The sequence below is a fragment of the Eptatretus burgeri genome, chromosome 5, assembly GCF_056783735.1.
Source record: "Eptatretus burgeri isolate ZD-2024b chromosome 5, Ebu_testis_v1, whole genome shotgun sequence".
Classification (NCBI taxonomy): Eukaryota; Metazoa; Chordata; class Myxini; order Myxiniformes; family Myxinidae; genus Eptatretus; species Eptatretus burgeri.
The window spans coordinates 61795335-61810487 of NC_140965.1; the positions used below are offsets into that span (position 1 = coordinate 61795335).

The following is a 15153-nucleotide window of genomic DNA, read 5'->3' on the forward strand; positions in this document are numbered from 1 at the left end:
AGTACAGTAAACCCTCAAATATGATGCGAGTTAGGTTCCAGGAGAATGCCGCAATAGTTAAAACCACGATCCTGGAAACCAAGAAGACAATGAGAAAAGGGGAGGGGAGGAGGTTAGGTTATTTGGCTTTGAGGAAATATTGTTGTGGGGCCGGGTCTCGGTGGAGAGCACGACCACTAGGGGGAGCAGTAGAGTCGGATCCACCGAACACCCGGAATTTAGGTCGTACCTTTCAGATAAATCCGAAAGGTCACGTGTCCCTTATCAGACCGAAGATCGCCAATAGATCGACCACGTGGGATAGGGTCAATTGCCAATTTCAATATACCTAAATACCCACGCAGTCTAACTACCGGGGAACCACACCCTCGGCCAACTCTGTCCGATCCGAGTTGCAGGTAACGGCTCGGATCCGCGTAACCGAGCGGAGTTACCAGAGCCGCGCCGGGCCAAATGAAAAATTTGCTGCTTCGCTATTTCCCAACACGCACCATGCTAAGCCAATGAAAGAAACACAGAAACAAGCTGGTACATTCAACAAAAGGGGTATTTATTTATAACGATAATCGAGGAGGGGAACACAGAGCAGAGTTATAACCGAATAAAAGCAATGCAACCAATGTACAATAACGCAAGCACTTAACAATTCGACTTAAGGCCCAGTCACACCTTGACATTTTAGCCAGCTTATGCCGATTTTTGAAAAAATTGTCTAAAACGCTGGCACACGTCGAATACGTTATGGGTAAGTTTTGGAAACATTGAGAGCACGCTGAAAAACACTGCCATACGTCGTAGTACGCTGGCTTTCATCGTTGTACTTTGCAGTTGTCCTGAAATTTTAGCATGCTTGAAATTTTACGACTTATGCCAGCGTATGACTCACACGTTCTGCATAATGCTGGCCATAAGTTGTAGGCACGTTATGCGATCGTTGACACACGTCGACACACGTTACTTGTAAGTTAATCATAAGTCGAAACACGTCGAGGTAATGTTTAGCGTACCCGAAACTTATTTCTAACCTATGAGTAAAGTGTTGTAGGCACGTTACGCGATCGTTGACACACGTCCACACACGTTACTTGAAAGTTACTCATAAGTCGAAACACGTCAAGGTAATGGTTAGCATCAGTGTTCCAGACTCCCTGTTTTTTTTTTTTGTTTTTTTTCTTCGGTATGACGGTCATGTTGACACTTCGATTTCTAGTGCGGTTATGATTTAAATCGTTGAGCGGCAGCCTATTAATTATATTATATTATAACCGCACTAGAAATAAAAGTGTCAACATCACCATCATACCGAAGAAAAAAAAAAACCAGGGAGTCTGGAACACTGACGCTAACCATTACCTCGACCTGTTTCGACTTATGAGTAACTTACAAGTAACTTTTGTCGACGTGTGCCAACGATCGCATATCGTGCGTACAACTTATTCCCATCGCATGCGGAACGTGTGAGGCAGACGGCAAGTACGGCGTAAAAATTTTTAACACATTTAAAATTACAAGACGTACTCCACTTACTACGACGTATGATAGCGTACTTTAGCGTTCTATTCACATATACCAAACTTACCCATACCGTATTCGACGTGCGCCAGCGCTTTAGACGCATTTTTCAGAGGTCGGCATACGCTGGCAAGATCGCCAAGGTGTGACTGCGATGTTGACACTTGCATTTCTGCGGCGGTTATGATTTGAATCATTGTGCGGCAGCCTTTTAATAGGCTACGTCACGTGATCGTCGGCGATACGTGCAGCGCGCTATGCATAAGTTAGACTATCGTTGGGCATAGGTTGTGAACGACGACAACAGGCTAATCTATCGTTGGTATAAGGTATCTATAAGACAACGAAACGTTCTGAGTCCGTTACAAATATGTTATGCATACGACCAACTCGTTATGAATACGTCCGAATCTTTAAAAAAAAAACATCAAAAGTTCAGCGTAAGCCAGCGTTTTACATACATTTTGATACGTTGCCATTGCTGGCTAAAACGTCAAGGTGTGACTGGGCCTTTAGACAAGACAGGCCCGCACACAGACACGCACACCCAAAAAGAAAATGGACCCGCCGGGCCTTTATTCGGCTCTCCAGCTGAGGAGGATAGTTCGGCTGGGAGTCAGAACGGCTGGCTACCTCGCCGCGAGCGCGCGGCTTGTCGTCCCCCCTTCCCGGAGCTCTGGTCGCCAAAGTGCATTTTTTTTTGAAAAGTTTTTGTTCTCTAATTTTTGTTAAAATGAAAAGTTGTTTTATTATTTTCTGTGCAATATTAAGCCAGTTTTATGTCAATCTAATGTCAAATAAAGAAGTTACAATATAAAAATATTGTTGTGGATCTAGGGTTCGAGGCTTGCCACGAGGGGAAGCACTCAGATCCCTTCCGACCGTCCGTTCCTGAGGCTGCCGGGCACAGGTAATTCCACACACCAGCAGGTTGCTAAGCAACCACGAACGCCAATTGGTACTGCCAATCCTGCAGAGTTACACTACCTCGCATGAAATCTTGTGTATGGATGGCCGCATCAAGAGGAAGGGGGGGGGGGGTCTTGTGCCCTCGATGCGTACTTGCGTTCACTTACCATATCAGGTGCAGCCGAGTGGAGCTGCCAAGTACGGACTGGCTAATAAGAGCCAATTAGTGGGGTAGAACTTCCAGGCTAACTACATGCAGACCATGCTGGACCAATGGAGGAAAAGACAGAATGAGCAGGGGACATTTATAATGCAAGCAATTTATTTATAAAGCGAGGGTGAGGAAAGGTAATGTGGCACAGTAATTAAAGGCTTTTTTTATAAGCAATGTGTACAGCAGGGGAAAGCAAGGATGCGTGGTGTGTGGCAAAAGAAATGCAATTACTCACAAAAGAAGACAGTGCAGAGCTAACCCGATTCAAACTTCTACAACCTTATCTTGTGCAAACATTACAGGTGCCATCAGACACACGCCCAAGAAAATCAGAGAGAAAAGAAAAATGAGAGAAAGTATGAGGTGTGAATGACCTATTTGTATCTGGCATGGTCGACTGATCAATGCAACTCAGTCGCTTCAGGAGGAAGAAGGGAAGAAAACTAGGGGTGTCTATGGTGCGTGAGTGAGAAGGTACAAAATGAGGTGTAATGAACTGCAAATGCAATGCAGAAGAGGAAGTGTGAAGAGGTGCATATATGCAGTTGCTCTTTTAATTTTTGTGTATCCACAGCAAATGACACAAAAGATGAGAAGCGAGAAGACAGCTTAAAGTGGTGTGTTAAAAAATCTGTACGTGTGTTTATTGAGTCTATTATCAGGCTGGCATCCCACCCACTCAGCGCTCCTCCTTTCCCATTGCGCTGCTGTCCAGGTCTGGACCCTCTTCACTCAGTTGGCACTTCGCCCACAGGAGAAGACTCTTCGACCTCTCCGTGATGACCACAGTAGGGAGGCTGACTGGCTGGAGGACCCACCGAGACTCTGCGTGTCGTCGACTGCGTGTCGTCGACCGCGTGCGGCAGACCGCGTGTCGTCGACCGCGTGCGGCAGACCGCGTGTCGTCGACCGCGTGCGGCAGACCGCGTGTCGTCGACCGCGTGCGGCAGACCGCGTGTCGTCGACCGCGTGCGGCAGACCGCGTGTCGTCGACCGCGTGCGGCAGACCGCGTGCGGCAGACCGCGTGCGGCAGACCGCGTGCGGCAGACCGCGTGCGGCAGACCGCGTGCCGCCGACCGCGTGCGGCAGACCGCGTGCCGCCGACCGCGTGCGGCAGACCGCGTGCCGTCGACCGCGTGCGGCAGACCGCGTGTCGTCGACCGCGTGCGGCAGACCGCGTGTCGTCGACCGCGTGCGGCAGACCGCGTGCGGCAGACCGCGTGCGGCAGACCGCGTGCGGCAGACCGCGTGCGGCAGACCGCGTGCCGCCGACCGCGTGCGGCAGACCGCGTGCCGCCGACCGCGTGCGGCAGACCGCGTGCCGCCGACCGCGTGCGGCAGACCGCGTGTCGTCGACCGCGTGCGGCAGACCGCGTGTCGTCGACCGCGTGCGGCAGACCGCGTGTCGTCGACCGCGTGCGGCAGACCGCGTGTCGTCGACCGCGTGCGGCAGACCGCGTGTCGTCGACCGCGTGCGGCAGACCGCGTGTCGTCGACCGCGTGCGGCAGACCGCGTGTCGTCGACCGCGTGCGGCAGACCGCGTGTCGTCGACCGCGTGCGGCAGACCGCGTGTCGTCGACCGCGTGCGGCAGACCGCGTGTCGTCGACCGCGTGCGGCAGACCGCGTGTCGTCGACCGCGTGCGGCAGACCGCGTGTCGTCGACCGCGTGCGGCAGACCGCGTGTCGTCGACCGCGTGCGGCAGACCGCGTGTCGTCGACCGCGTGCGGCAGACCAGCGTGTCGTCGACCGCGTGCGGCAGACCGCGATGTCGTCGACCGCGTGCGGCAGACCGCGTGTCGTCGACCGCGTGCGGCAGACCGCGTGTCGTCGACCGCGTGCGGCAGACCGCGTGTCGTCGACCGCGTGCGGCAGACCGCGTGTCGTCGACCGCGTGCGGCAGACCGCGTGTCGTCGACCGCGTGCGGCAGACCGCGTGTCGTCGACCGCGTGCGGCAGACCGCGTGTCGTCGACCGCGTGCGGCAGACCGCGTGTCGTCGACCGCGTGCGGCAGACCGCGTGCGGCAGACCGCGTGCGGCAGACCGCGTGTCGTCGACCGCGTGCGGCAGACCGCGTGTCGTCGACCGCGTGCGGCAGACCGCGTGTCGTCGACCGCGTGCGGCAGACCGCGTGTCGTCGACCGCGTGCGGCAGACCGCGTGTCGTCGACCGCGTGCGGCAGACCGCGTGTCGTCGACCGCGTGCGGCAGACCGCGTGTCGTCGACCGCGTGCGGCAGACCGCGTGTCGTCGACCACGTGCGGCAGACCGCGTGTCGTCGACCGCGTGCGGCAGACCGCGTGTCGTCGACCGCGTGCGGCAGACCGCGTGTCGTCGACCGCGTGCGGCAGACCGCGTGTCGTCGACCGCGTGCGGCAGACCGCGTGTCGTCGACCGCGTGCGGCAGACCGCGTGTCGTCGACCGCGTGCGGCAGACCGCGTGTCGTCGACCGCGTGCGGCAGACTGCGTGTCGTCGACCGCGTGCGGCAGACTGCGTGTCGTCGACTGCGCGCGGCAGACTGCATGTCGTCGACTGCATGTCGTTGACTGCGTGCGGCAGACTGCGTGCGGCAGACTGCGTGCTGCAGACTGCGTGCTGTCGACTGCGTGTGACAGACTGCGTATCGTTGATTGCGTGCGGCAGACTGTGTGGTGAAGATTGTGTGGCGAAGACTGTGTGGTGAAGACTGACTGGCGGACTGTGTGGCAAAGACTGTGCAGAATGATACCGTCATAGCTATTTTATAGAGGCTGTGCAAAAGAGGAGCCAAGAAGTTCAAAATGTTCTGTAGTCATTTCCCAGCGCTCCCATTGGCACGCAGATGCCTCCCCAAAAGTAGCCCCTCTGAATCCGAAAATGGCCTCATTCACCCCTGAACCCGGCCATGCAACGGAGCTCTGAGATTAACATCGGGTGCGGGTTTTTGGTAGTGCTCTCCAGCCACGAACGTGCACTGGGCTCCAAATGAGGGTCCCTATTTGGCGGAGCACCAGGGCTACTCAGATGATGCTGAACGGACTACAATACATGCTTGCGCTCTGAGCTACGTGCCAATCCTGTTCCGACCTCAAGCATCCATCATGGTGGGTTATGTCTTTTGTTCCCAGACATCCAAAAAGGACAGTGGTGAGCATCCGGGGTGCCGACCATGATGATTCGCTGTGGCTGTGGAGGGATGGGTGAAGTGCTGTGGTGTTTGTGGTGAGCAGGTTGTGCGTAAATTATTGTGGGGATTTTTAGGAAGGTGTTGTGGTGGTTGTATGAATGTTGTAGCATTGTGGTTCAAGTATGGAGAAGGTTGAAATGAAATGTCCATTGGGGAATGGCAAAGTTTGAACGGGGTTCTGGCGGTAGATGCTAATGAGGCTGTTGCTGTGCGGTGTGGTCCGTGGCGTGCACGCATGTGCAAAGGAGAGGTCGTGTGCATAAATTAGAGTAAATCAAATAAAGGAATAAATGGAATTAAAGACAGAACTAAAAGCCCTCGCAACACATTTTGTCCCATAAACCCACCAGACATAAAGGAAAGGCTATCTAAAATGGAAAATGATGAAATAACTGTCTCAGGATCGCTATATATTGTGTGCATTTGTCTTGAGGAGTGACGGTTTCGCAGAACCGCAACAATATCTCGTCCTTTCTGTTTCACCCTGTCTGAGGATTTACGGTACATGTCATTTCCCTAAGTTTTTTTTGTGCTTGTTGAAATAAATTAGCCGACCTTCATATTTGAATGCACCCTGTATATTCTGGATATACAAAGATGAAGACTATTCACCAATTCAAAATAAATGTTTTTTCTTTTTACACAGTAGTAGATATACCCATCAAGGACAGATTATGGAACGGAATGACACTTGATACAAAGAACAACAACCCCGCCACAAATGAAAAATTGGAGACAACAAACCCATAATGGTTGTACTGGAAGCACTGCCCACCGGAATGCTGTGATGTCATCCAGCTATGTGAACATTGACAAAAAAAAAAAATTGACTTTGGACTGGGTCAAATGGAATAAAAGGTGGAATTGTAAGTAAATTTATATCCCACAAGTAGAATCTATGAAATTTGGTGATGATGTGCTTTGTTGTGAGAGAGGAGAAAGAAAACCGGACAGACAGGTATACCGTCGTATTATTCATAAAGAAAATTTTCTGCCAAATTTGTTCCATTTTAGATTTTAGCACTTCTACTGCCACAATATGAACCAGTTCTCACAATCAATAGTACTGTTGTTAAAGTGGGTCAGAAATTCTATCCGGTGAAAACCCAACTCATCCTGAATCATGACCGCATCAAGCAGAGCCTTTGTTCTCTTGACGACATCATAGTTTGTGGTGCTTGGCTTTTATCTTTATGCTATTATAATGCACTTTGTAATGTTATTGCAAAACTAAAAATCTGCCACTCCTGAAGCATCTGCCACAATGAGGCAATGGTGAAGTGCTTCACCTACCTGACATTCTTGAGCATGTAGAAAACTTCCGATGGTAGATGCGAGTCAGCAGCATCAAATTCGGCCAAGTCTGCCTCAAGCAAAGCCGGAGGTGGTTCTTTGTGCTGAAGGGTTGGTAGCTCTTTGTTGAAACGCAGGAACCTACAGAAAGGATGCAAATGATAGAAGTAGGGAAGACAGGGGTACAGAGAGTTAGCTTAACCCGTGGGCCAGGGGCATGTTTTTATCCAGCCCGCGTAATGATATTCTGTTCAGTAATTTGATGTAGCTCCAATGTAGGAAGGGCTGGGAGGATAGCTTAGAGGGATGCACACTCACCTCTGAGCTGTCAAGCCTCAGGTATGAAACTCAACCCAGCTATAAACTGCCATCCTGATGTTTCGCTGGCAGGGAGATTCATCAATGTGTGTGTTGTCCATCAGATGGATGTTAAACTGGGCGTCCCATCTGCTAGCCTTAGTTGGTGGACGTTAAAGATCCCACAATGTCCATCGTGAAGAGAAGTCGGCACCCTGAACAAATTCCAAATTCCTGAACCTCTGTCATGTATCTTGCGCAAGAGTGACAACCCGTCCAGGATTGTAACCCAAACCAAGGAAACTGCTTAAACAGACAAGACGCTCCATATAGAGAGCGCACAGTGTAGAAAACAAGATAAGGTGTGCAATTGATAAGGGATGTAACTTAACAAATAAAAACTAAGCTTCTTCAAAAAGATATTAAAGTCAAAGTAAGAAAGAATTTCTAATAATGAACACATATACATTCAAGGAGGAAGGTGCAAAAAACAAGCGACAAAAACACTTGAGGTTATCATCCACATTGTTCAAGTGCATTAATCAATTCACCTCCCCATTACAGCGACTACAAGGCTTAGGTCGATGATCAAGCAATATAAATGGAGCACTACACATTCCAGGATGAACTTGAGCAGCACTCGGTAGGGCGCATACCTCCGCCAAGCTAAACAGTTTACGTTTTGTTTCCTACTGAAAGGCTGGATCTGCATCAGGACCTTAACCAAAATCGAATTGGCTGGTTCTTGTCATCTAATCAACTCATCCACCTAGTTTTGTCATAATGCATCCACAACGTTTTAAAATATCATGCCACATTTAGTCTTTGTCCCGATCTCTGACTGGTGAAGACTCATTTCAAAAATTAAATAAAACATTTTCGTATCCAGATCCAGATCGTCCCCAGAATTGAATCATTTCTTCCTTGTCACACACCCAAGATGTCCACCAAGTTTTGTCCAAATCTGTCCAATAACTTTTTGAGATATAGTGCCATATATCGTTTTTGGCCCTCTCTCTCAATGGTGAGGAATCACTTAAAAAAATACAGTATCTGGATCCGGATGCTGATCTTCACCAAAATCAAATCATTTCGTCCTTGTCACACACCTAACTCATCCACCAAGATCCGTCCAAATCCATCCCTAACCTTTTGAGATATCCTGTTCAGACAAAAAAGGACAGACATGGGTGAAAACATAACCTCCGTCCACCTTCGGTGGCGGAGGTAATAAGCGCAAAGCAAGGCTGTGCTGTTGGTAGTGACACCACATGCTGTCTCGTTGAATGAGTAGTTATTTATAGGGGGGTTGTTGTTGGCGAATGCATATTGGATGGGGATTAAATGAAGAATTTGTTTGGCTGGTTGCATCATTACCGCCACATGATTGCACTGTGCATCTGCAAATTAACGAAGCAATTTGTTCAGCGTGCTGGCGATAACTGGTCTCCTCACCGCAGAAACAGCTAATATTGGGTAGATTGGATAGATGTGAGCAGAAGGGATACATGGCTCACAGTCAATTCAAGCAATGGCATTTTCATTGATACCAACAACCTGCCTGTGACACTCGAGCCTGACATTTCATAGTTGGCTCAGGAGTCAAATCCAGACTACAAAAGCTCAGAGGCAAATGCACTATCTCTCCACCATAATCTTAGAACTCACAGATGGAAGAGATGGGGGGAGGGAGGGATAATAGCATTGTAATATATGGGGGAGGGGATGAAAAAAAAAGAAGAAAACAAACAGGTAACACATGAGAGGTAGCACAAATAATGGCATGGGAAGGAAAGAAAGAAGTTGGAAATAAAACTGCTCCCCAATCTAAAAGAATACCTGTAATGTACTAGGAAAAAAAATAAATAAAAACTAAGTTTGTTGTCCTCCAAATATTCAACGCTTTAACCCCCAAGGCCAAACAAAAAAGGAGTTTGTTTCCGGTTTCCGGTTTCCTACCGACCCATTGCTTTTATATGCGACCCTACGATTTTTGTTGATAATTTTGACTCGGGTGCGTTTGACTCGGGCACCGCCATTTTGAATCCCGCATGTTATGTCAGTGAGATTTTCAAAATGGCGGCGCCCGAGTCAAACGCGCACGAGGACTGCTTTGTGGATCGGTCTTTTCACGGTTAGTTTCACCTATTGTGGTGGTGATGGTGGTGATGGTGGTGATGGTGGTGGGTGGTGTGGTGGTGCAATAGACTTGCAAAAATGCACTGGACTTGCTGTTAAACTTTCAATATATATATATATATATATATATATATATATATATATATATATATATATATATATATATATATATATATATATATATATATATATATATATTGTTGTGGTTACCAAATTCGCAAACCACCATTCAGGTCCCTTAGGTGAGGTATCTCGGTAAGTGCATGTGTAGTTAGGCCCAAACCCGTTGTCTAGTGGGAATACATGTCATTTATACGTGCTGCGACTCTTCAGGATAGCCGTTTTTCTTTTACTATCTTTATTTTGGACCAACCGCCATGATTACCACCACAACCACAACATCAACCACCAACCACAACACCGCTTCACCACAACCGCCACGACCTTCACGTCACACCTCGCAACCGTAGCATCGCCACCGTTCTTGCCCCGCTGTGGGTACCGGTGTTGGACTCGTGCAGGGCGCACGTTGAACAGCGTGTACAAAATCACGGATTTTGTGCTTCAAAAACGGATCAAAAACGACACACGCCCACTTTTTGCCGTCCAATCGGTGAGCGAGGGGCGATTTGGCCCCGCCTCCAGAACGATCGATATATGCAAATTTGTGGATCAAAAAGCCTTCACGCCCACTTTTTCTCGGGCCAATGGGGAGCGAGGTGAAAGGTCAAAGGGAGGGGGTCAAAGGCGAAGCTACGGGGGGATAAAAGGACCGTGTTCGTCAGTCAGAGAGTGTGGAAGTCTGGAGCCCGAAGCCTGCAGTAGCTGGAGAAGCTGAAGAGAGTCGAACGAGGAGAGCCCAAAGAAGAGTCCAGGGTGGAGAGTCCAGAGGCGGAGAGGCGGCAGCGGCGAAGGCAGACGAGGGGGTGCTCGCGACGGTGCCGGGAGCTGCACGCCCGAGGAAGGCCGGCAGCGCGACCTGGCCGAGGTGGAGACGCACACCAGGGATAATAAAGATCCTCTATACCCCGAGCATCAGCAACCCCCTCCTGTTTCCCCCCGCGCTGAGATAGTGCGACCAAGGGGGCCCCGTTCCCACCCCCTGCCAGACACGGTCCGCGAGGCCCGCGGAGTGAGGCGCCATCGCCGCTCCGCGTCTCATCACCAGACGGGTAGGCGCGACCCGGTCTCGGCCTCAGGCCCGCCTCATTCTTGAGGGTATTTCTTTTCCTTGGTTTTGGGTATGTGTTGTCGGCGCCGTCTGTGAAGTAGAATTGTATAAGTGTTGCCGTGTGCTCGGTAGTCGGTATTAGCTCTGCATTGTGTTTTCGCTTTTATATTTGCTTTTTGTGTAAATGGAATTGTGTTTTCTTTTTTTGTGTGCTTTTGGTGGAATTGAATATGTGTGCTTCCCGTGTGCCGCGAATAAATGTGCTTTATTATTGAACTGTTCTCCCGCTTCGCTTCGTCTTTTTCTCCCATTGAATCCTCATCTTGCTTCACGTAAAGGGTTGGTAGTGGGCTGAATACGCCCGATAATTAATCAAACCGTCGAGGTCGACGATAACACCGCTCGGTTATTCTGATAGTACGGAACGGGTCGCTTAAGTGGCCCGTGTCCGAAGTCGACCTGCGGCGAGGTGCGATCGCCCGGTCTACCCTCCGCGTGGGTACTTAGGTAGGTCGAATTTGGCGAGCAACCCTATCCCACGCGGGGGCTGATTGGCTCGATCGCGGTGAGACCGAAAGGTCCACCCGTGACTGGTTCCCGGCGTTAGTCCGAGAGGGTCACGACTGGATTGTCCGTCCGGTGGGCGACGTGCCGCGATTCGAGTTACGTGGCCGTCAGCACGCCGGCGGGCGCGAATCCGCAACAACATATATATATATGTATATATATGTATATGTATATATATATATATATATATGTATATATATATGTATATGTATATATATATATATATATATATATATATATATATATATATATATATATATACATATATACATATATATATATATATATACATACATATATACATATATATATATATATATATATATATATATATATATATATATATATATATATATATATATATATATATATATATATATATATATATATATATATATATATATATATATATATATATATATATATATATATATATATATATATATATATATATATATATATATATATATATATACATATACATATATATATATATATATATACATATATATATATATATATATATATATGTATATATATATATATATATATGTATATGTATATATATATATATATATATGTATATGTATATATATATATATATATATATATATATATATATATATATATATATATATATATATATATATAGTATATACATATTAATAAATGATGCCTATTTTCAGCATGTAGAGTAGATATGTAGATAACTGTTAAATATGTAGAGAATTTAAGACAGAATAAAGTGCATTTTAGCAAGTCGAGTGCACCACCACCATCACCCCCATCACCACACCACTACCACCACCATTACCACCACCATATGGGCCAAAGCATTTTTGTGGGCCATTGAGGCCAAAGTGCTTTTGCGGGCCGTTGCGGCCGAAGACTTATGCCATTTTGTGGGCTCAGTGAGCCGAAGGACTCTTTGTGAGATTAGGCCACTGGGCCGACTGAACTCACCTGGTGAGAGGCCAATAAGGCCACGAAATGAGGAAACCCTCAGAGGTGAATGGACAACATTGCCGGGAGGGGGCATGAAGGAGCGAACACGTGAAAGAACTTTGAACCTTTGAATGTTCTGCTCTTCTGCAAATGTGGTGTTAAAAGTAAAATTGAATGCCCTCCTGTTCAAACCCAAATTTGAATGTTAAATAGTGTGCATAGAGTGTGAATTTGTTTGTTAGATTGGTGACCCAACACACAAGGACAGGGACATGCCAATCTTACTGTGACACGTTGATTTTTGGAGTTGAGTGCTTTCCATGTTGTGGGGTTAGAGTAAATGGGAGATCTGTGCTGTACGTTAGCCAGGGCCATTGCCATGGGCTGCCCCAGATGGAGGTTCGGAGAGCCTCGGGAGAAAGGTGGGGGTAGTGTTACGGAAATGGCCCTTACGGGAATACTAAATATAGAATGAGCTCACTTCCCCCATTAAATTCATGAAAAGATAGGTTGTGTTGTATAAGGGACGATATGTGTGTGTCGGGAGGTGTAACAGACTGTTTTTGTGTTCGTGCTATGGTGGTGAAACGAGTGAAACGAGAGATCGCTATTATTCCTTCCTCATTCTGGAATCGGCCCCTCCCAGTCGGCTGAGAGGAGTGGCCGAGAGCGAGGGGTGTGGCCTGGACAGGAAGTGACGTGAAGGGGAAGAGCCTTTGGTCAGGGAGTCGCCGAGACAGACGTGTGTCGAAGGAGCTCGCGTGTCGAGGCGAGAGAGAAAAGAAAAAGGCAGTGGTGAATCGGTCGGCAGAGAAAGCGGAACCTGCACATCGATTCACCTCACGACTCGAAGGAGAAAAGAAAAGGGGACAAAAGGGGTGCTGTGTGTGAGGAACGGCCGGGTTCTCGAGGCGTACTCGGAGTCGCTTCGAGGCGAGCGAACGAAGGAGGCACCGTGTTGGGTCTGCCGGGAGAGACGCTGAACCGACCTGCACGTCGGTGATTCGACCGAGAGAGGAACTGAGAGGACGAAGCGGGAGTCAGGCTTAGAGGCGGGAAGGCCGGAGAGGATACGCCGGGGCGTCTGACAGTGTTTGCTCACCTCACGGCTCGACACGTTGTGATCCGCCTGTGGAACTCGGACCTCGACTGGGACCTTGTATGGAGAACAGGCCAGGCCAGGATTCGTGTGCTGAACCCTGGAGAGAGATTGGCGATCTCGCATCGTCGACGTGGCGCGGAGCCAGAGCGCCGAGGAGAACCGCGCACGCGGTGACTTGGGCGGGAGCTGGAGTGCTGCGCCGCCATTTCTTGCTGCGCGGCACGTTCGAGCGGGAGTTCAAATCCGTGGAAACCCGCTGGTTTTTACGAGCGACCTTCGTGCTTTTGGGACATGGTCCTCTCGTCCATGAGCCATCACCAAGTACTCTGTCTTGTCCTGCATGCATGTTTGTTTGCACGTGTTGTATAAGGCATATTTCGTAGTAATCCCATCGAAACCTTTTAGCCGTGGTCCCCTAGTTAAGAACGGGTTGATTGTTAATAAAACCACTGTCGTGTTATTGCTTGTGTTGTGATCCCTGATGTCCCCAATAAATCTGGTTAATTCTGATGAAGTTGCCGCTATGGATTAATGTGTGTCGCGTCGAGGAACGATCCGTTCGATTGGCATACAAGACCAAAATGGTTACAGACTGGTTGACTCCGCTCGGTCACTGACAAAGCCAGTCTGTAACTCGGGGTTCTATCTCCCCAACTGGTAAGGTACAGGAGTACGTTGTTATCGCGATTGAAGACGAGTGACCTGAGGCCTATGCCGAGCTGGCCGGCGTTATAGACTCCCGGTGACGGTGGTGGCAAGGGTGGCACCAGGGACCGGGTCAGATTCCCGCCACCCCGGATCCGCAACAACTGGTCGTCAGGAGTGGGATGACAAACTCTCCGTTTCCACCTCCGTAAATTTGCAGAACACCGATTGTGTTAACAATTGGTAGTGATTTTATGCTTGAACGGATCAGAGGAAAAATTTGCAAATTATAAAGAAAATGGAGTCGCAAAATGGCGGCGCGGCTCCATCTCGGCGTGACACGGAGCGGGAGTGGGCTAATTATAGCGCAACGAGCTACAAGGCGCGAAGGAAACGCTCCCGCCCACCGATTCAGACCACGTGGTCACAGCATGTGCCATGGCAGGCGTGGCAGGATGACTACGTGAACATTGGCAAGCTTCAGGCACAATTGGGGGATGTCTTGGAAAAGGTGAAGCGTTATGAAGACTATATCGAGGAGGTGCAAAGTGGAGTGGACGAGTCACAACGGCACGCAGAAGAGCTTCAGCAAAATTACGTGTACGGGGGGACACAGCGATTGGACGATTTACTGGAACGAATTCGGTGGCAAAAACATAACTTAGCCAACAGAGTCGACAAACTATGTGGAAAAAAGAATTTGGTAGTGTTTTATACCCGTCAGTTGGAATATGCGAAGAGCAAACTGAATGAAAGAATAGAGGAAGAGCAAATTAGTAATTCCCGGGATAGAGAGAACTTAGAAGGAGAACGGAAAACGAAGCTGGAAACGGAAAAAAGAGAACACGATGTGGAATTGAAACTACTGAAGCGAGAGGAAGAAGAAGGCATTCGGAAAAGAGAAAGCCTAGAACAGAAGATAAAAAAAGGAGAGGAACATCTGGAGCAAGGGAAGGAAGAATGGTTGGAAAAGTCAAAACAGTTCGAAGAACTACAGGAAGAAATGAGGGAGGAAGGAGAAAGGAAAACAAAGCTCGAAAAGGAAAAATACAAACAAGATGGGGAATTGGAACTACTGAAGCGAGAGGTAAGGGCAAGCCAGTTTAAAAGAGAAACCCTGGGAAAGGAATGGCAGAAAAAAAACTAAAGGAATACAGTAAGAAAAAGGACGAATTGAGGATGGAAGCATT

General features: G+C 48.6%; 1 protein-coding gene across 6 annotated transcripts in view; it reads right to left on the reverse strand.

The window, feature by feature from the left end:
- LOC147026534 (patatin-like phospholipase domain-containing protein 7) overlaps window positions 1–15153 on the reverse strand; it is a 243036-nt gene that overhangs the window by 139615 nt on the left and 88268 nt on the right. For all 6 annotated transcript variants that reach the window (XR_015058386.1, XM_085882013.1, XM_085882011.1 and 3 more), the window contains exon 8: window positions 7098–7238. Coding sequence is in view for 5 of the 6 variants with exons in the window: in XM_085882013.1 (XP_085738139.1) it covers window positions 7098–7238 (141 nt within the window). In the remaining variant the exon portion in view is untranslated. The remainder of the gene's footprint in view (window positions 1–7097; window positions 7239–15153) is intronic.